General features: G+C 41.2%; 1 protein-coding gene and 1 long non-coding RNA gene across 2 annotated transcripts in view; one reads left to right on the top strand and one right to left on the bottom strand.

Annotated features, from left to right (window-relative positions):
- The window catches only part of LOC134204983 (uncharacterized), a 712,198-nt gene that overhangs the window by 186,951 nt on the left and 502,191 nt on the right, over positions 1-23,056 (bottom strand). Inside the window, exon 5 of the mRNA XM_062679833.1 lies at positions 5,800-5,944. Coding sequence (XP_062535817.1) covers positions 5,800-5,944 — 145 coding nt within the window. The remainder of the gene's footprint in view (positions 1-5,799; positions 5,945-23,056) is intronic.
- On the top strand, positions 14,423-15,023 carry LOC134205656 (uncharacterized). The gene is made up of 3 exons (XR_009978172.1): positions 14,423-14,608; positions 14,672-14,896; positions 14,957-15,023. It is a non-coding gene; the product is annotated as an uncharacterized LOC134205656 (long non-coding RNA).

Here is a 23,056-nt window from a genome sequence, read left to right as displayed (position 1 = left end):
ATTTCCACGAGAAATTCGTTCGACTTTCCTCGGGAAATTCATTCGATTTTGCACAGGGAATTCATTAGAATTTGCATTGAAAATTCATTCGAATTTGCACGGGAAATTCATTCGAATATCCAAGGGAAATTCATTCGAATTTAAACGGGAAATTCATTTGAATTTCCAAGGCAAATTCATTCGAATTTCCACGGAAAATTCATTCGAATTCCCACGGGAAATTCATTCGAAATTCCACGGGAAATTCATTCGAATTTCCAAGGGAAATTCATTCGAACTTCTACGGGAAATTCATTCGAATTTCCACGGGAAGTTCATTCGAATCTCCACGGGAAATTCATTCGAATTTCCACGGGAAATTCATTCGAATTTCCACGAGAAATTCATTCGAATTTCCACGAGAAATTCATTCGAATTTCCACGGGAAATTCATTCGAATTTCCACGGGAAATTCATTCGAAATTCAACGGAAAATTCATTAGAATTTCCACGGAAAATTCATTCGAATTTCCACGGGAAATTCATTAAAATTTCCACGGGAAATTTATTCGAATTTCCATGGGAAATTCATTCGAATTTCCACGGGACATTCATTCGAATTTCCACGGGAAATTCATTCGAATTTCCACGGGAAATTCATTCAAATTTCCACGGGAAATTCATTCGAATTTCCACGGGAAATTCATTCAAATTTCCACGGGAAATTCATTCGAATTTCCATGGGAAATTCATTCGAATTTCCACGGGAAATTCATTCGATTTTCCACGGGAAATTCATTCGATTTTCCACGGGAAATTCATTCGAATTTCCACGGGAAATTCATTTGAATTTCCACGGGAAATTCATTCGAATTTTCACGGGAAATTCATTTGAATTTCCACGGGAAATTCATTTGAATTTCCACTGGAATCTCATTCGAATTTCCACTGGAATCTCATTCGAATTTCCACGGGAAATTCATTCGAATTTCCACGGGAAATTCATTCAAATTTTCACGGGAAATTCATACGAATTTTAACGGGAAATTCATTCGATTTTCCACGAAAAGTTCATTCAAATTTCCTCGGGAAATTCATTCGAATTTTCACGAGAAATTCATTCGAAATTCCACGGGAAATTCATTCGAATTTCAACGGGAAATTCATTTGAATTTCCACGGAAAATTCATTCGAATTTCCACGTGAAATTTATTCGAATTTCCAAGGGAATTTTATTTGAATTTCCACGGGAAATTCATTCGGTTTTGCACAGGGAATTCATTAGAATTTGCATTGAAAATTCATTCGAATTTGCACGGGAAATTCATTCGAATTTCCAAGGGAAATTCATTCGAACTTCTACGGGAAATTCATTCGAATTTCCACGGGAAATTCATTCGAATCTCCACGGGAAATTCATTCGAATTTCCACGGGAAATTCATTCGAATTTCCACGAGAAATTCATTCGAATTTCTACGGGAAATTCATTAGAAATTCCACGGGAAATTCATTTGAATTTCCACGAGAAATTCATTCGAATTTCCACGAGAAATTCATTCGAATTTCCACGGGAAATTCATTCGAAATTCAACGGGAAATTCATTAGAATTTCCACGGGAAATTCATTAGAATTTCCACGGGAAATTCATTAGAATTTCCACGGGAAATTCATTAGAATTTCCACGGGAAATTCATTAGAATTTCCACGGGAAATTCATTCGAATTTCCACGGGAAATTTATTCGAATTTCCATGGGAAATTCATTCGAATTTCCACGGGAAATTCATTCGAATTTCCACGGGAAATTCATTCGAATTTCCACGGGAAATTCATTCGAATTTCCACGGGAAATTCATTCGAATTTCCACGGAAATTCATCTGAATTTCCACGGAAAATCATTCGAATTTCCACGGGAAATTCATTCGAATTTCCACGGAAATACATTCGAATTTCCACGGAAAACTCATTCGAATATCCACAGGAAATTCATTCGAATTTCCACAGGAAATTCATTCGAATTTCCACAGGAAATTCATTCGAATTTCCACGGGAAATTCATTCGAATTTCCACAGGAAATTCATTCGAATTTCCATGGGAAATTCTTTCGAATTTCCATGGGAAATTCATTCAAATTTCCACGGAAAATTCATTCAAATTTCCACGGAAAATTCATTCAAATTTCCACGGGAAATTCATTCAAATTTCCACGGGAAATTCATTCGAATTTTCACGGGAAATTCGTTCGAATTTCCATGCAAAATTCATTCGAATTTCCACGGGAAATTCATTCGAATTTCCACGGGAAATTCATTCGAATTTCCACGGGAAATTCATTCGAATTTCCACGGGAAATTCATTCGAATTTCCACGGGAAATTCATTCGAATTTCCACGGGAAATTCATTCGAATTTCCATGGGAAATTCATTCGAATTTCCACGGGAAATTCATTCGAATTTCCACGGGAAATTCATTCGAATTTCCACGGGAAATTCATTCGAATTTCCACGGGAAATTCATTCGAATTTCCACGGGAAATTCATTCGAAGTTCCACGAGAAATTCATTCGAATTTCTACGGGAAATTCATTAGAAATTCCACGGCAAATTCATTCGAATTTCCACTGGAATCTCATTCGAATTTCCACAGGAATCTCATTCGAATTTCCACGGGAAATTCATTCGAATTACCACGGGAAATTCATTCAAATTTTCACGGGAAATTCATTCGATTTTCCACGAAAAGTTCATTCAAATTTCCTCGGGAAATTCATTCGAATTTCCACGTGAAATTCATTCGAATTTCCAAGGGAATTTTATTTGAATTTCCACGGGAAATTCATTCGAATTTGCACAGGGAATTCATTAGAATTTGCATGGAAAATTCATTCGAATTTGCACGGGAAATTCATTCGAATTTCCAAGGGAAATTCATTCGAATTTCCACGGGAAATTCATTTGAATTTCCACGGCAAATTCATTCGAATTTCCACGGAAAATTCATTCGAATTCCCACGGGAAATTCATTCGAAATTCCACGGGAAATTCATTCGAATTTCCAAGGGAAATTCATTCGAACTTCTACGGGAAATTCATTCGAATTTCCACGGGAAGTTCATTCGAATCTCCACGGGAAATTCATTCGGGAAATTAATTAGGATTCCCACGGGAAATTCATTCGAATTTCCACGGGAAATTCATACGAATTTTCAAAGGAAATTCATTCGAATTTTCACGGGAAATTCATTAAAATTTGCACGGGAAATTCATTCGAATTACCACGGGAAATTCATTCAAATTTTCACGGGAAATTCATTCGAATTTTAACGGGAAATTCATTCGATTTTCCACGAAAAGTTCATTCAAATTTCCTCGGGAAATTCATTCGAATTTTCACGAGAAATTCATTCGAAATTCCACGGGAAATTCATTCGAATTTCAACGGGAAATTCATTTGAATTTCCACGGAAAATTCATTCGAATTTCCACGTGAAATTCATTCGAATTTCCAAGGGAATTTTATTTGAATTTCCACGGGAAATTCATTCGAATTTGCACAGGGAATTCATTAGAATTTGCATGGAAAATTCATTCGAATTTGCACGGGAAATTCATTCGAATTTCCAAGGGAAATTCATTCGAATTTCCACGGGAAATTCATTTGAATTTCCACGGCAAATTCATTCGAATTTTTACACGGAAAATTCATTCGAATTCCCACGGGAAATTCATTTGAAATTCCACGGGAAATTCATTCGAATTTCCAAGGGAAATTCATTCGAACTTCTACGGGAAATTCATTCGAATTTCCACGGGAAGTTCATTCGAATCTCCACGGGTAATTCATTCGAATTTTCACGGGAAATTCATTCGAATTTCCACGGGAAATTCATTCGAATTTCCACGAGAAATTCATTCGAATTTCTACGGGAAATTCATTAGAAATTCCACGGGAAATTCATTTTAATTTCCACGAGAAATTCATTCGAATTTCCACGAGAAATTCATTCGAATTTCCACGGGAAATTCATTCGAAATTCAACGGGAAATTCATTCGGGAAATTAATTCGGATTCCCATGGGAAATTAATTCGGATTCCCACGGGAAATTCATTCGAATTTCCACGGGAAATTCATTCGAGTTTTCACGAGAAATTCATTCTAAATTCCACGGGAAATTCATTCGTATTTGCAAAGGAAATTCATTCGAATTTTCATGGGAAATTCATTAAAATTTGGACGGGAAATTCATTCTAATTTCCACTGGAAATTCATTCGAGTTTCCACGGGAAATTCATTCGAGTTTCCAAGGGAAATTCATTCGTATTTCGAAATGCGAATGAATTTCCCGTAAAAATTAGAATGATTTTTCCTTGGAAATTCAAATGAATTTCCCTTTGAAATCTGAATGAACTTTACGTTGAAATTCGAATGAATGTCCCGTGGAAATGCGAATGAAAATTGAATTGAACATATATTTGAATGGTATCCCACCGATGACGAGGTAGGTGCATTATGTAAGCACGTAGTGTCATAACTTCAACTGTTCAACTTTGCGCTGGAAAGCGTTCAACGGAGGGATACACTGAATATGTTTTGCATTGAAAAGCATTTTCCGATGATTATTCCAATCCATGTTTTATGTATAAATGCTGTGTACATGCATCTTGTATGCACCTCTTTTCAATGCAATTATAGAGGAAATCGTGGTTTCATTGGATGTTTAGGTCAATATGAATTTATTTAGACTATATCTCTGTATCTGACTACCATTTGTGTTTCCATTGATGCTTCTATCTTCTCTTTCTTAGCAGTCAGGTCCAAAGCTGAACCAGTAAACCACTAGAACCGCTTCTCGAACCACACTATACAATGCTATAATACCGTCTGATCGATCACACATAAAGGGATTAAAATCGATATTAATTACGGATTATTCCATCGAAAACCACACATCGCACCGGCTAGCCTACTCAACCACGAGCTTTTCATCGCATCGCTACATATCCAACCCATCCAAACAAACAAAGCAAGTCCACAGAAATGCCGGTGCGGGCGGAGCTTGGTTCCGATGTTTGGCCTGTGATTGGCGTTAAATTTCACGCTCAAGGGCAAAAGTAAATGCGGTTATCCCTCGCTTTTACCAATGTGCTTATCAAGGGACCGCCACCTCCACCGGCGTCACCACAGCCAGCGTTACAAGCCGTAATCCTTCCAATCCCCTCCCCAGAAGCGATCAAGTACTTAATGATGAGCTGGCCAGTCGGCTCACACATGGCCGATGAATGGCAGTGGCTTTCAATTTCGTCATAATGGAGACTGTAGCACTTTTGATGTCGCTTTTTCTTTGGACACCTCTGTCGAAAGGATAGGAATAGTGAAATTCATAAAATGAGAACAAATTGAAACGAAGGGGGCCAGGAAACGCCACCCACATTATACGAGCTATCTCAGCTGGAAACCGACGCAATGGTCGGAGGCGGTGACGATCGGCGGTGGCGGTGAGAAAGGGTGGCTGGCTATTTTGCGATTAAAATTTAATCGATTTTCCGCCGGATGAGAAACCCATTCTCAAGGGAAGCAAACCCTCGGCCCAAATTGATGGGAATTACCATGCCTCACTCACAATGTACACAATGTTGGTTTGGGTGAACAAAGCATCCAGTCGGAACGTGTGGGTGTGCGAAACTATTATGCTACTTTAACCGCAGGCTGCTGACTGCGCTGCTGCAGACTTCTTCAATCGAACCACCGACCCGTGCCGTGAATGCCGGTGAATTAGGATTCAGCGTTATCCCTTCGAAGTGAAAATCCACATTACCTATCTTCCATCCGGCACTTGTTTTCCCGCACTTTGCAGTGCAGTTTGAAATCTTCGAATAGCTTAATGCACTTTCGCTCCTGCTGGCAGACGGAGAGTGCATGGTTGCACGTCGGCAATGCATCCACCGGATACGGGTCTTTTTCTGAAATGGAAATGAGAGAAGAATTGAATTAGAAAATAATTCCATTTGATTGTTAGGATTTAATAATGGCAAGAAAAGCTTGGTAGTGTGATGGGTTAAAATTCTGCATTACAGACTTAACCTCTGGCTTTTAACATTTTAATCTTTTTTGCACTTTACTCTTGTTCTGTTCGACGCATAATTTTCCAATTTATGTTTGATAGAGTTGCGAATTTTGGAATATCAAAAGCACTTTTATTTTATTTTTAACAAGTTGAAGTTAAAAAACTAAAAATGACTATTCGACATAATATTAAGAATTCATATTTTGATCTCACTACATCTATTAGCTCTTTCGGAATACATTTATATAAACAAACAACAAGCACCAACACCTCAGAGCACCTATTTGCATTGAATTTCCATTTTGAATACTACTATACAGTGCCAACGAAATTCAGTTCCACATTTCATGCAAGTGTTCGTCATTGATTCCCTGTTTTCTGAACCAGCCTTACTTGACCCAACCGAACAAAGTCTTCCAAATATGTGCTTTTGTTATGTGCCCACCCTCGTCATCTCCGCTCATCTTTTGCGGTGGTCGACAGGCAAATTTCGATTTGTCGATTCTTAAATTCAAATATCGGGTCTATGAACGAAAGCAAAATATCATCGGCATCGTTCCCCCTTCCAGATCTGAAGAGGTTCCAATAAAATTTCATATGACTTTTTATCCCTGCATCTGTGTGCAAATTCCTCCCACCCCGCATCGATCCCACCCGGGCAATGCCGGGCCGGATCTCTTGGCGTTCTCAAGCCAAGCCTCGAGTAAAATCTTCTACCGATAGTTTGATTGCCCCGTTCCCCGAATAGCAAAGGCCGCAAACAGAAATACACACTCCAATCTGAACCAAAGCAGAAGCACCAGCTGAACCGAAGTTTGCTAAAATATTGGCCCCAAATTCGAACAATATGGAAATTGGAAGATTGCTTCTCTTTGACCGCGTGCCACTTGACATCGACTACGGTTCCCAGCTTGACTCCCCGATCCGGTTGGGTTGGCTTTCTGGTGGGCTCTGCCTGCTGCCTGCGGAAGGCCAGTGGAGAAAGTCTAAAGAATATCAAATGATAGTGGCGGTGGAGTCTAATCCCGAAACGGAAGATAGTCGAACGGCGAACGGGGCGCTGCTGCATCCGAAGAAGCAGGATTCCAAAGAGGACCGAGAACGATGCGGACGAGTTGCTATAAAGTGCTAAACGTCTTTAATATCAATCGGATTGCGGTGATCGGATTTTTTTTTCTGGGAAGGATAGAGGTTTTTTTTTTATGTGGGAAAAGAAGCCATGGATTAAACTTCAAGAGATGGAGGTAGAATCAAATCAACTTGATGGAAACTGATGGGAGATTCATTGATATTGTAATAGTTTTGAGCATGATAATCATTTTAAGGCATCCTTTTAGCAAGAATTTTTTTGGCAGAAGAGATTTGCACTTCTAAGGTGGGGTTATTTTAATGGTTGATTACAGCGAACTACACAGATAAGAATATGATTTTAAATGTATTTTCATGCACATATTTGGAGCATGCAAATAAACGTAACATTCAATCGATAACTATTCTTTTAAATCGAAATAAATGTAAACGGTGCTTGCTTGTAAAATTCACTCAAATTCAATATAATATCGATTGTTAATTCATTTGATGGGATAAGCTGCAATTTTACACGTCGTTGAATTTTCAAAATTATTTGCTGTGTAGCAGACTTGCTAATGTTGTTTCTTCGATTGACTAGCAATTTTTACTTTTTTGCCTTGCTCGCATAAAAGAGCTGTTTAATATATAATGTTTTGATAGTAAACACGTATGAAATTATTATGCAAAATCAAAATTTTGTTCTTTCAAAGACTCATCGGAGACTCGGAGACTCAGCCCGATGAATTAAGGGTGATGTATGTGTGTGTTTGTGTGTACAAAAATGTACATGATTTACTTGCAACATGGTGCATTCGACGCAGAATAAGAAAGGTGATATCAATTATAACAATGAACCGCACGACAAACTTCTTCTTCTTCTTCTTATTGGCATTACATCCCCACACTGGGACAGAGCCGCCTCGCAGCTTAGTGTTCATTAAGCACTCCCACAGTTATTAACTGCAAGGTTTCTAAGCCAGGTCACCATTTTTGCATTCGTATATCATGAGGCTAGCACGATGATACTTTTATGCCCAGGGAAGTCGAGAAAATTTCCAATCCGAAAATTGCCTAGACCGGCACCGGGAATCGAACCCAGCCACCCTCAGCATGGTCTTGCTTTGTAGCCGCACGTCTTACCGCACGGATAAGGAGGGCCCCGCACGACAAACTAGAAAACATGATTTCAGAATTTTGAAGTAGGTATAGATCCCAAATTAAAGGACTCAAATGACTGCTATCATGAACATTATAGAATCGGTATGTACAATGTTTCTTCTCCGACGGATCTGTGCCTGCTACCGCAGAATGGACCACTCCGCAATTGGATCACTGGAGAAGTAACTTTACTGGGGTATCGCGTGGATTTGGCGCAGAGGAACGGTTACAAACTGACTGGTCAAACGAAATAAGACTGTATCGAAAATATGTTCCCCACTTTCAAAATTATACTGCTCAGAAGCTCATGAAATTCGAATTTTTGACCCATGGCTCCGTAAGAAGGACACCGAGCTGGATAATTTGGACAAGCGTTTCGCTATCCACCTAGTAAAGGTAATACTTCATGGTCAACAATCTTGGGGAATACTATACGTTCGCTAACCTGTTGAAAAAAAAAGAAAATCTAAATCAAGGAATTTGAACCAGAAAGTAATCAATACTATAGAATGAAGCAATTTTATGCCGATTTGTAACTAGAAGAAATAGGCTTGGATAAATGTTGGAATAGTGCAATATTTATTCAGTATTATATTTTTTCATAAAACTAAACAAACAGATTTTACATATTTTGCTAGGCAAATTTTTAATAAATTTTTAAAATTCATCCGATTTTATTTGAATAAAATAATGTGAATAAATCATTTTCGGTACAGTCCTGCGGAGGTGGCTGGTGAAGGTCTCTTGTGAGGTACATGTGTTGCGTGGGAATAATGTAAAAATGGTAAAAAGTGCACTATGGACTAAGCATTTGGTATAGTGTTTAGTTTTTCTCGAATTTATTGCAGTGGACGCAACATAGCGGGCTTGGTAGTCATATGGCTACTGCTTCTGCCTCATATGCAGGAGGTCGTGGGTTCAATCCCAGGTCCGTTCCATTCTCCTACTTTGTATCTTTCTCTTTATTTCTCATGTTCTAGCAATCGCTAGAACTGGAAATGGACTTCCATACCGTTTCCATTACTATTCCTATACCTTCAACTTGAGTATTCTAACAGTAATCTGCTAGAATCGGAAATGAACTTATATAGCTCGTTTCCTACATCCAATTAGAAATTCCATCAGTTACCTTCTCCTATTTATCACATTGGCAGCTCGTTAACCAAGACGGACCTCTGCCTCTCCAACCTAACCCAGAAATTCCAACAAATTCCGCATGAACTCGTGGCAAGTGCAGAGGTATATTCGGCTTGCAGTGGGCGAGTGATTGCATCATCATTTCCTCCCCCTTCCCTACATTGACTTGCATTCTGACGTGGCAGGCGCCAGTATGACCTTACAAATGAGATCACCAGTACTTGTTCATTGAAGATGTGTGCTAGTCCCAAGCAAACATCTGTTGGTTCCCTGTGCAAGAACAGCTGATCTGGTCATAATGGAGTAGCAACTACGAGCAGTCAATCAATCAAGCTCAATTTATTGCAGTGGACGCAACATACTGGTCACCAATGAAGTACTTCATTCCAATTAAAAAATTGTACTCAAATCTATCAGAGAAGAAATACTTAAAATCTACTACTGGTAGCAGAATCAGTGTAACTGGCCTGGATGCCAGATCCTCGCTTGTAGAGAAGACGGAACGAGGTTTGTCTTTGACGGGGAGATTGCACACTTTCACAATAGGGAATGAAGCTAGACTAGATAGCAAATTCAGCATAGATTCTTTCCTTAGCAGTTCAAAATTGAAGAGCGGGCGGATGTGATGTTTGATCAACAAGCGCTTGTTGTCTTGCCGACTTACCAGAGGATCCCATGCGCAAAGGTGTCGATAGGCGTCGTAAAATGGAATCCAATTATCCATATCACTATCAATTGTGCGCATATCTACAGTAGTCATATGACAGAGGAAGAAACGTGAAAGGATTGGGCAGAAAGCGAACAGTTCTGCTTTTTTATGGTGAGAAAACCCCGAAACAAAACTGCAAACTATAAAAGCAGACCCAAACCCAAACAAATCCGAAAACCAGATCTACTCGATCCATCTCACTTAGTCAAATTCCGAAAAAGTTGCCTTCTCTACTATGGATTACCCACTGTAGCCACGCCGACCTAATACCAACACACCTTGCTTACGACGGCAGATATTCTGAAGCCCAAACCTGGAAGCAGATGCAGTCCCATTCGGACCACTGTGTACTCCACTTTCTTCCTGTTTCAGTTTACGAACTCTTTGTCACGCATACGGCAATCTGATGATGTTCACACGCGACCCGAAAAGCGACGGGAATCCAAATCTCCACCGATCAAAACACACCAAAGTCCCATGAAGGACCGATCCTTTATCGGACAAATAATTAATTGCACAATGGCCAATCCATCGCACTGTCCAACTTCACTATGGTACAGGTAATATCGCACGTTCAAACGGAACGATTATCCGTTTTGAACGGTCTAAAATGATGTCCGCGCCTCGGAATCCACTCTGACGGCCCTGTGCCTACAACGGCAAAACGGACCACTCCGGAATTAGGTCGCTGGAAAAGTCCCCAAAGAACAACGGATGGACATATTAGTGAATATGAAAAGTAGGTACAAATATCCGTCACTCCGTCCGGCGTTAGGGATCCGTCAGGAGTTCTCTTTTCATGTCCTTCAGATTAGCGAAGATGTCCCAATCGTTGGAGTCCAACTCTGAGGAAACAGTAAGGAATGTTTCCTCCTCAGCCCTGTGGAGCAATCCTCGGCTTTAAGCAAAAGGTGAGTAGCGTCACTAGCGAGATCCTCGCTCCCCTTCTACTTGTGAGACGCATGAACGTCCACTGTCCAATGCACAGTGGGCCACGTCGTGGAATTAGGAGGAAAAAAATATTCTCACCATAATGATAATTTTTTAGGAACAAAGTGTCTTCAGCAAAGTCAAAGCTTATTATTTAAGCTTTATTTTGAAGTTTGTTGAAATAGGGTGGTCCCACAACATTTTGAGATAGAAATTTTAACTTCTATATTTCTAATTTTAGCATTGTACGATGTTCTAGAAAGTTGTTCCTTATTTAATTATGAGGCACTTTGCTGAAGAAACCATTTTTGTACGTCGTTTGTATCATTTGTTATGATAGTTTTACATAATTATGTTAGGGTGACCCTAAAAAATCAATATTTTGATTGTAACTTTTTAGTTTTAATTTCTATCGAATTGACGTCTTCTACAAAGTTTTAGAGCATAAAAAAATACACGTTTTGGTTACATAACGAAGTAAATTCATTGGTGGATTGCAGAGATATCACTGTTTTTCTTGAAAAAATCCGTTGTTTTCAAATGCTTGTATTTTTGAATGGGGGAAAAAGGGGGATCCATTTTTCCCTGGGTTAGACAGAGGAAGGGCTAAGGATTGCTCTGCATATTTTGATATTGGGGAATTTTAGGGAATTTGAGGTTTTTCCATCATTTAAAAAAATGGCTTTATGTACGAGGAAATCAAAATCATCAGTTCTAGAAGTGTTATAAAACCGAAAATTCCGCCCAATTCGTCAAAACAGCATGTTTATAGTAATCATAATTTCCTTATATATTTCCAGCGCATCTTCACTTAACATTCCGATTGGTAGAATAACATGTTTAATAATATCAACGCTTATCAACGTGACAACTTCACTGAACAGACCGTAATCGTAGGTTGTTTACATCACTAGTTCAATCCATTTTACTTTAAAATCGCTAGGTGGTACGGAAAATTAGGTTTTTAGTGTATTTTCATTTAATTTTTATCTAGATATATATTAGGGTGGTTCAAAAATTCTATTTTTCTCCACACCGATCACTCAATTCTGTCCCATGTTCTGAGTGTCCTCCGCGAATTGATTTAGCACGAGCCGTTTAAATTTGCTTGGGAATTAGTATGAGCAAAGTGAACTTTTCATCATACTGATTATGGCACTTTCCAATTAGGCGCTGGCGAAAACAGAACCAACATAGCCAAAAGGAGGCCTAAAGAATTATCACTTGGATAATCGTTCGAATATTTAGTAATCGATTTTAATTTATGTTGTAGTTCTTTGGAGCTTATCGCGAAACTACTTCACAGGCAACATTGCTGCTCTTGGCGCGAAAGATAGCACTGACAAAAGGAGAAGTTCAATAATCATAACCAAAGATTCGCAAGCTGGATTAAAACCGATAACTAATTATTGGAACGATTAATCAACATGCGATTTTGGCCATGTGGGTTCTTTTTTCGCTTTATGGGGAAGCGCCATAATCAGTAGGATGAAAAATCCACTTCCTCATACTAATTCCCATGCAAACTTGAAACGGCTCGTGCTAAATCAGTTGTTATCAAATTTCGCTCAAATTCGCGGAGGACACTAAGAACATGGGACAGAATTGAGTGATCGGTGGAGAAAATCGAATTTTTGAACCACCCTAATAATAGATAAAAGTAAAATAAAAAAACTACGCTCGAAAAACCTTTCCATACCACCCTAACGATTTTAAAGTAAAATCGATTGAACAAGTGATGTAAACAACTTACGATTACGGTCTGTACAGTGAAGTTGTCACGTTCATAAGCGTTGATATTATTGAACATGTTATTCTACCAATCAGTATATTGAGTGAAGATGCGCTGGGAATATATAAGGAAGCTATGATTATTATAAACATTTTGTTTTCGACGAATTGGGCGGAATTTTCGGTTTTATAACATGTCTAGAACTGATGATTTCGTACATAAAGCCATTTTTTAAAATGATGGAAAAACCTCAAATTCCTCAAATTCTAATACCAAAATATGCAGAGCAATCCTTAGCCCTTCCTCTGTTCAACCCAGGGAAAATAGATCCCCTTTTTCCCCCATTCAAAAATACAAGCATTTGAAAACAACGGATTTTTTCAAGAAAAACAGTGATATCTCTGCAATCCACCAATGAATTTACTTGGTTATGTAACCAAAACGTGCATTTTTTTATGCTCTAAAACTTTGTAGAAGACGTCAATTCGATAAAAATTAAAACTAAAAAGTTACAATCAAAATATTGATTTTTTAGGGTCACCCTAACATAATTATGTAAAACTATCATAACAAATGATACAAACGACGTACAAAAATGGTTTCTTAAGCAAAGTGCCTCAAAATTAAATAAGGAACAACTTTTTAGAACATCGTACAATGCTAAAATTAGAAATATAGAAGTTAAAAATTTTATCTCAAAATGTAGTGGGGCCACCCTATTGCAACAAACTTCAAAATAAAGCTTAAATAATAAGCTTTGACTTTGCTGAAGACACTTTGATCCTAAAAAATTATCATTATGGTGAAAATAGTTTTTTCCTCCTAATTTTACGACGTGGCCCAATGTGCAATGTGATGTGGTTGTAGGTATGATCCTCGTGATGTTACCTTACTCGAGACTTTCGCGAATCTTTTTATACAATCTTTTTATCCATATTGATTCGTTCTGCAGAATTTGCTAGTCCCGCCGGACTTAGTTTTCATATGCTGAACCATTCTACGCTCATGCAAAAGCAGCGGGAAATCTTCTGGCACCGATGGAATAGGGTATCCAATGTTAATCAATGGAGGATCCGGGGTATGGGACCAACTCGTACTTTGCTGAGCTAGCAAATGTGCTTCAAATTGCCTTCGACGACGTTGATTTGTTTTTCTTTATATAGTATAGGCTTTAAACAGCACCTGGATTCCTTTAGTGCTAAAGCAGCTGGATGTTTGTGATCATCAGAGAAATTCCGGTGTGAAACGGGAATTCGTACCCAAGCTGCGATTAATGCGGTTCATCGGTAGGCCTTATTGGTCAGTTTCCCGATTTTGGCACAGGATCCCTCTCTTTATCCAAGGGAATCGGATTCTGCACACAACGGTCAACGTCAGTTTCCCACAGTGGCTAGGACCAACTGGCATGGAGCGAAGAGTTGGAACTCTTCTATAACCAACGTAAACCACCCCATCGCGGTTCAAAAAAAAAACAATTCAGAAACTTTGCAAAGATATGTTGCAGAGCTGATTAGAACTGGACTGGAAAAGGCAGTGGGCTCAATATGAAACTGGAGATTTTTTCGTGGTTCCTGTTTAGTAAGCTATGAACGGTCTTCGGTACCCAACAATAAAAGCGTCGCTGCAGTACGTAATCTATTGATGGACCCTTAGAACAAGTTTTAGCACTGATGCTGTCATAGCAACATTTTCGTAGGTTGTTTTTTCTTCAAACAAAAACAATCTACAAAAATGGAAGCTGCAACTGTTTGCAGTTAATTACTATTGTGAAAAAAATACTACTTTATAGTGAAGTTTTACCTATTTAAAGCCATTAGAAAACTGTAAGTGTTCTGATGAACATGATTGTAAAAAGTAGAACTTATTATATTTGAACTTTTTTTTAGAAAAGTGAATCTCTAAACCCGCATCGCAAGCCATATCCCTTTTACCAATAACAGTATGACTCTAATTTTATGGCCCCGGAACCGCTCAGTCCCGGAAGGGAACTGGCATAGACCCCTAGCTACTGCTGTAGACATGGCAGCCGTCTAGGGTGGGCGCAGATTGCAGAAGGCCTCTTTTTGCTCAGGGTCTTTGGTGCGGGAAGGCTATCGGAAGCGTGAATATAGGTAACTGTGAAATTTTATTTCAACTGAGAGTTTTATTCAAACAGTAACAATTACCAACAGGTGCTTGGTCGATAAGATGGTCGGTTAGTCGTTGGACGATAATGCGACGGTCGGGTGCCTTGACGGTCGAGCATTCGGTCGTCAAAGTCACCCGCAGGAGGCCAAATGGGAACGCAGCCGTCTCGTGGCCGAAGGGTGGTGAGACCCTAAATTGATAAGGCAGCTGGAATGTCGTACAAGCAACAGCTTCCGACAAGTGGCCGAGCTATGTTGCGGTCAAACGATAACGTAGCCGACTCCCAACGAATTGAGCCGAACTAGAATCCAGGGTACGAATGGGCGATCGAGCAGGATGCCATTGGCAGGTGGCCGTAGCGACCTTTGACAGATAGGTCAGAGCCGCGTCCTTTCTCGAGAAACTGCAGATATAAATATACGCAAAAAAAACACTTGGCACCTCTGTCTTTAACTCTCCCACAAGAACCCTGTCGACCAAACGCTTAGGCTTCTGTCCCACCGCCTCAGGCTTGAGTACTCATCCCTCACGGAAGCGCGTGTTTTATCTTCCCTATTTTCATACTGTTAGAGGTCGCTCAATCACCTGGTTTGCATTTTGACGACCCACCGTATAAATTTAATTTTACCGTTTGGAAACAAAAAACAAGTAAGAAGCCTTCACGCTTCAATTAATCAAATAAAGATAACTAAATGTTACCACTGGTAACATTTAGTTTTTGTTTCCCTTGGAATTCGATTAAAAACAAGGATTTTCCATTTGCGACGCTCCTGCTGCAGATTCTACTGATGCACGCAAAAATCGAAACTATTCGCAAAGAAACGAAACAGATTCATCTATCGTACTATTCTAGAGCAAAATTATTTTCATTATTTGAATTGATCACGATCATAAGAACAACATTGATGTAGGCAAGGATGTAGGTGAATCTGATCTGTACCGAAATTTTGCAAGTTCAAGCTGAAGAGTTATATCGAGTGTGTATTGGAATGCTATCAGGGATACATGATTCTGCCGATAACATGCGTGGACGTACGGTCCTTGAAACTTTTGAGCATCCTCGGGCCGCCGCCATTACATGTTCATCCTTAAATAGATTCACAGTTTGGTCAAAATTCATGCAAAAAAATGCAAACGTAATTTGCCAAAGTAATTTCTTGTAAGCCTTCAAGGGAGTTCTAACGAATCTGAAAACAATTGAAAATATTATAGTTAAGGAAAATTGAAAATATTGTAACTCCCGCAAACCATTGAAAAATAAAAATAATAAATAAATAGTCAGGATGATAACCTTGACAACAGTAAAAAATACCTGCCTACCTAGTGAAAAACTATAACTATTCGAATTTATGTTGAAGCGTTGCTTTGTTTTACTGGGTACCGAAATCTTAGTACATGGAACCATAAAATGAGTACTAATTTGTTCTGACCCCAACATCTTGATTATTATATCTATGGTGGGCTGCCTTCAACGTCCGAAAAAATAAAGGAACTGGGATTCCCTATAACGATCTACCAAGCCAGCAAATTATTTCCTTCCTACGTATAGGCCATACCAGACTATAGCACATTTTCGTAGGGAGGCCCTTCCGGACAGTATGCCAAATTTTAGGAATCCAAAATTACGTTGAACATCTGCCCTAATTTTAATTTCCCAGGTCAAACTACGGTATACCTCCAGTATTCGTATTGCCCTAGCTAACGATACGGCTATTGTAGCTGCCCTCAAATGTTTCTTAAAAGATGCAGAGCTGTACCACAAGATTCAGATGCCAGCTAATGCCTGCCGAGCACCTCATCCTAGGTGCCTGTTTTGTTTACAGAGGTATGACCAGACTACCCGGGAACCTCGGCCCAGGTATAAGACTTCTTCTTCTCAACCATATCTACAACATGGTGGTCTGCAGAGGCTTCTTACCACACTGCGTTTAATGCCGCTCTTTTCCGTTTGCCTCCAACCGAGTTTTCACGTTTGGAACCTCAAAGATATCTTTTTACATAGTTGGCACGCAAAACAATAAAATCTTAAACTAATATTAACCAAATGCGCCAATCATTTCTAGGAACGTTTTTAAAATAAGCGTAAATGGATTTGACTTTGAAATTTGAAACGACTTTTTTCCGAAGATTTACTCACGCCGCCGTCGCCGTCAAAAATGAATCGGCGCGCCGCCGTAGGGAAATTGACCACGCCGCCGAATATTTTCTACCACGCCGATGGCACTTTTACTGTTTAATTTCGATTTATCGAGCTCCTGTCGGAAATACAGATTCTTTGAGAATTTCTAGCATAATTTATTTGTAAACGACTTCAAGGGAGGATCCTATGAGATATTTTGAATAGGAATGTCTAGAAGGATTCCCAGAGCAATGCACACAAGATTTTCTAGATCTAGATTTCACAATTTAATTTCCATAAGGTATTCTTCAAGAATCTCTAGCCAATTTTTCGGAAGAATACCCGGGTTAGTTTTAGTGGGATTTCATGTGAGTTTCGGAAGTTTTTCGGAGGAAATATCTGAATTTATGTAGAGCTTGGGAAGTAATGTATTGTTCTTGGAGGAGTTTTTATAGAAACTCCGAAAAAAATCTGGCGAAATTCGATGAGTAATTATTTAAGCAAACATCCTGAAATTTTCATATCGAAACTTCCGAAGGAGTTCCTGAAATTTTTTTGAAGGAGTTACCGAAGATTTCCTGGAGGCACTTTCGAAGGAATTCCAGCAGAAACTTTTGAAGAAGCTTCCGGACGAATTCATGAAGGAACCTTGGGATGAATTCCTGGAGGAGCCTTGGAATGAATTCCTGGAGGATCTTCCGGAGGAATTCCTGGAGGAACTTCCGGAGGAATTCCTGGAGGAACTTCCGGAGGAATTCCTGGAGGAACTTCCGGAGGAATTCCTGGAGGAACTTCCGGAGGAATTCCTGGAGGAACTTCCGGAGGAATTCCTGGAGGAACTTCCGGAGGAATTCCTGGAGGAACTTCGGAGGAATTCCTGGAGGAACTTCCGGAGGAATTCCTGGAGGAACTTCCGGAGGAATTCCTGGAGGAACTTCCGGGGGAATTGCTGGAGGAACTTCGGAGGAATTCCTGGAGGAACTTCGGAGGAATTCCTGGAGGAACTTCGGAGGAATTCCTGGAGGAACTTCCGGAGGAATTCCTGGAGGAACTTCCGGAGGAATTCCTGGAGGAACTTCCGGAGGAATTCCTGAAGGAACTTCCGGAGGAATTCCTGGAGGAACTTCCGGAGGAATTCCTGGAGGAACTTCCGGAGGAATTCCTGGAGGAACTTCCGGAGGAATTCCTGGAGAAACTTCCGGAGGAATTCCTGGAGGAATTCCTGGAGGAACTTCCGGTGGAATTCCTGGAGGAACTTCCGGAGGAATTCCTGGAGGAACTTCCGGAGGAATTCCTGGAGGAACTTCGGAGGAATTCCTGGAGGAACTTCCGGAGGAATTCCTGGAGGAACTTCCGGAGGAATTCCTGGAGGAACTTCGGAGGAATTCCTGGAGGAACTTCCGGAGGAATTCCTGGAGGAACTTCCGGAGGAATTCCTGGAGGAACTTCCGGAGGAATTCCTGGAGGAACTTCCGGAGGAATTCCTGGAGGAACTTCCGGAGGAATTCCTGGAGGAACTTCCGGAGGAATTCCTGGAGGAACTTCCGGAGGAATTCCTGGAGGAACTTCCGGAGGAATTCCTGGAGGAACTTCCGGAGGAATTCCAAGAGGAACTTCCGGAGGAATTCCAGGAGGAACTTCCGGAGGAATTCCTGGAGGAACTTCCAGAGGAATTCATGAAGGAACTTCCGGAGGAATTCCTGGAGGAACTTCCTGGAGGAACTTCCGGAGGAATTCCTGGAGGAACTTCCGGAGGCATTTTTGGAGGAACTTCCGGAGGAATTCCTGGAGGAACTTCTGGAGGAATTCCTGGAAGAACGTCCGGAGGAATTCCTGGAGGAACTTTCGGAGAAATTCCCGGAGGAGCAACTGGAGGAATCCGTGGAGTAACTTCTGGAAAAAATTCCTTTAGGAACTTTTGGAGGAACTTCTTGAGGAGCTTCTGGAGGAACTTCCTGAGAAACTCCTGGAAAAACTTACAGAGGAAGGAGGAACTTCCGGAGAAATTCCTGGAAGAGCTTCTGAAGAAATTCCTGGAAGAACTTCCGGAGAAATTCCGGAAAGAACTTCTGAAAAAAATCCTGGAAGAGCTTCCGGAGGAGCTTCCAGAGGATCTTCTGGAGGAACTTCTTGAGGAACGCCGCTACGCCGCCGCCGCTGGCTGAAAATGATCTATCACGCCACCGCCGATAAATTTTCAATCGCCGAACAGGTCCAATTTTATGCAAATCATCTATCATCTTCTATCTTCTATATATATAAAAACCAATCTATGTATGTATGTATGTTCGCTGACTACTTCTGAACCACACATTCTCTATCCTCAGGAGAAGTTAACAAAGGGGGTGGGATGGTCATTTGGAAAAGTAAGAGGGGTGGTGGGATGGGTTTTGTTTAGATAACGAGCAATTTTGTATAACTTTCAACTCCCAGGACCGATTTCAACCAAATTTTGTACACATATTCACTATGAGTAGACGACCATATGGAAAGGTAATTTGTAAAGAGGGAGGGGTCTGGAGGGAGGGGTATTGTTAAAAAAACGTAAGTAAACTATGAACCCCTGGACCGATTTAACCCAAATTTGGTACACACATTCTCTATCCTAAGGAAAAGATAACAAAGGGGGTGGAATGGTTATTAGGAAAAACGGGGATGGCGAAGGGGGAGAGGGTGTCTTTGGAAAACGAGCAATTCAGTGTAACTCTCAACCTCCAGGACCGATATTAACCTTCCGGAACTTGCTTCATCCTGGACGCAGTCCCGCCTGTGTTGTGAAAGAGAAGCGTGCTTTTTTCGAACCTGTTGTACTTTTTACAACGGCGCGAGTCCCCGAAGGTTAACCAAATTTTGTACACATTTTCACTTTGTGGAGCCGATCATATGGGAGGGTAAATTAGGAAAGGGGGAGGGGTCTGGAGGGAGGGGTATTGCTAAGAAAACGGGAAATTCAGTTCTTCTGAACCCCTGTACCGATTTCAAATAAATTTGGTACACACATTCTCTATCCTAAAGAGAAGATAAGGGGGTGGAATGGTAATTGGGAAAAGAGGGAGGGTAAGGGGGTAGGGATTGTCCTCTAAAAACGAGCAATTCAGTGTAAGTTCCAGCCCCCAGGACCGATTCCAACCAGGTTTGGTACACATATTCTCTATTTTTGAAAGATGTTTATTGAAAAGTCAGAAAGGCCATAGAAATCTATATAATATATACAGGCATACCTCGATAGTACGTATTTATTATTTATTACTTATTCAGACTAAGGCCGAAGTGGCCTGTGCGGTTGTTAGAGAAACTTATTGCTGGGGACTTTCGTCTGCCCTTGTCGTGACCTCAGGGTCGTATGATTGATAGCTCTTGGGAGAAATTGGAGGAGTTTTAGCGGAAATACTTTCCTAATCAACAGCAAAGAGGATAGTCATACAATGCGAGGTGGAGAAATCAATTTAAAAGTAATAAAAAGATAATGGAATTTGCTCTAAAATAAATTATGTCAAATCTGGATTTTATGGTTGCATTTTAAATAGTTTTAATTATTCGTTTTTGGATCGGATGTTGATCATAGATATAAAATGGAATAGGTAATACTACACACCTTCAGCACTCCGGCATCATTTGCGCCGGACCACGAGGGATGAATCCGCGGGACATCAGTAGGAACCGTCGTCTCTTCTCATTTGCTTCTGGTATTTCCAAAGGGGCATACTTCCGCCATTGCAAGGGATCGACACACGAGGCTTTGTCATTCCGCAACCAGAGAGACTCACTAATTCGCTGCCGCAATTGGGACAACCGGTGACAAGGCGTGTCCGTGCACCACAGAATGCTAATTCGATTTCGCCGGCTGCAATCCAACGACGAGAACACTATCCGAGGTTTTAGCGTCGATACAACCACCTGCTTCCACTTTATTCCACCAATGGCCGACTTGCTGCTCGTTTACCGCACTTTACTAGTAGAGAGCCCGTTCCTCGTTCGTCCGTTGATTTTTTAATCGTTGGATCGTTAATCGCTGATGGACCAGTGAGACAGTGTTGGTGAACTGTCGCGTTGACAGTCGCCGTCAACGGTGCGTTACGGGTGTGATTCGATGTATTAATGTTCAGTTTTATTTTAATTCTGTTCTGTTACCTTTAAGTTCATTCCTAGTAATCTAATTTTAGAGCAATAATAAGTAGTAGTTTATGTAAATAATAAGTACGATTTTATTAATAATTAATTATGTACAGTAGATGTAGGTACATTTTTAATGTAAGCAATTTGGCAGGTTACACGGTATATAAGAGTCTTCTCCATTCGGCTCGGTCCATGGCTACACGTCGCCAACCACGCAGTCTACGGAGGGTCCGCAAGTCATCTTCCACCTGATCGATCCACCTTGCCCGCTGCGCACCTCGCCTGCTTGTGCCCGTCGGATCGTTGTCGAGAACCATTTTCACCGGGTTACTGTCCGACATTCTGGCTAAGTGCCCGGCCCATCGCAGTCGTCCGATTTTCGCGGTGTGAACGATGGATGGTTCTTCCAACAGCTGATGCAACTCGTGGTTCATTCGCCTCCTCCACGTACCGTCCGCCATCTGCACCCCACCATAGATGGTACGCAGCACTTTCCTTTCGAAAACTCCAAGTGCGCGTTGGTCCTCCACGAGCATCGTCCAGGTCTCGTGTCCGTAGAGGACTACCGGTCTAATTAGCGTTTTGTAGATTGTCAGTTTGGTACGGCGGCGAACTCTATTCGATCGGAGCGTCTTGCGGAGTCCAAAGTACGTACGATTTCCAGCCACTATGCGTCTCCGAATTTCTCTGCTGGTGTCATTTTCGGTAGTCACCAGTGAGCCCAAGTACACAAATGCTTCTATCACCTCGATTTCGTCACCACCGATGCAAACTCGCGGTGGGTGGCTCACATTGTCTTCTCTTGAACCTCTTCCTATCATGTACTTTGTCTTCGACGTGTTAATGACTAGTCCGATCCGCTTGGCTTCCCTCTTCAGTCTGATGTAGGCTTCCTCCATCTTCTCAAAGTTACGTGCCATACTATCTATGTCGTCGGCGAAGCCAAATAGCTGGACGGACTTATTGAAAATTGTGCCACTCGTGTTAATCCCTGCTCTTCGTATTACCCCTTCCAAAGGGATGTTGAATAGCAGACACGAAAGACCATCACCTTGCCGTAACCCTCTGCGGGTTTCGAAGGGACTCGAGAATGCCCCTGAAACTCGAACTACGCACATCACCCGATCCATCGTCGCTTTCATCAACCGTGTCAGTTTATCCGGAGAACCGTGTTCGTGCATTAGCTGCCATAGCTGATTCCGATCGATTGTATCATATGCGGCTTTGAAGTCGATGAATAGATGATGTGTGGGCACGTTGTATTCGCGGCATTTCTGCAGTACTTGGCGAATGGCGAACACCTGGTCCGTGGTGGAGCTTTCGCCCATAAAACCCGCCTGGTACTGCCCCACGAACTCCCTTGCAGTTGGTGCTAGTCGACGGCATAAAATTTGGGAGAGTACTTTGTAGGCGGCGTTCAGCAATGTGATTGCGCGGTAGTTGCTACAATCCAGCTTATCGCCCTTTTTGTAGATGGGACACACGACACCTTCCATCCACTCCTGCGGCAAAACTTCCTCCTCCCAAATCTTGGTAATGACCCAGTGCAGCGCTCTAGCCAGTGCCTCACCACCGTGTTTAAATAGCTCTCCTGGTAGTTGGTCAACCCCAGGGGCTTTGTTGTTCTTGAGCCGGCCAATCTCCTCCTGGATTTCCTGGAGATCCGGAGCTGGTAGAATTATGTCCTGCGCGCGTTCTCCCAGGTCCATCACCATACCGTCATCTTCGTCTGCCACATCGCCATTCAGGTGTTCTTCGTAGTGCTGCCGCCACCTTTGGATCACCTCACGCTCGTTCGAAAGAAGGTTCCCGTTTGTGGCCTTACACATATCAGGATGTGGCACGTGGCCCTTACGTGAACGGTTTAACTTCTTATAGAACTTTCGTGTGTTATTAGCGCGGTACAGTT

The sequence above is a fragment of the Armigeres subalbatus genome, chromosome 1, assembly GCF_024139115.2.
Source record: "Armigeres subalbatus isolate Guangzhou_Male chromosome 1, GZ_Asu_2, whole genome shotgun sequence".
In the NCBI taxonomy this organism is placed as follows: domain Eukaryota; kingdom Metazoa; phylum Arthropoda; class Insecta; order Diptera; family Culicidae; genus Armigeres; species Armigeres subalbatus.
The sequence above is the reverse complement of the archived record's forward strand: the minus strand, read 5'-3'. Positions and strand labels throughout refer to the sequence as shown.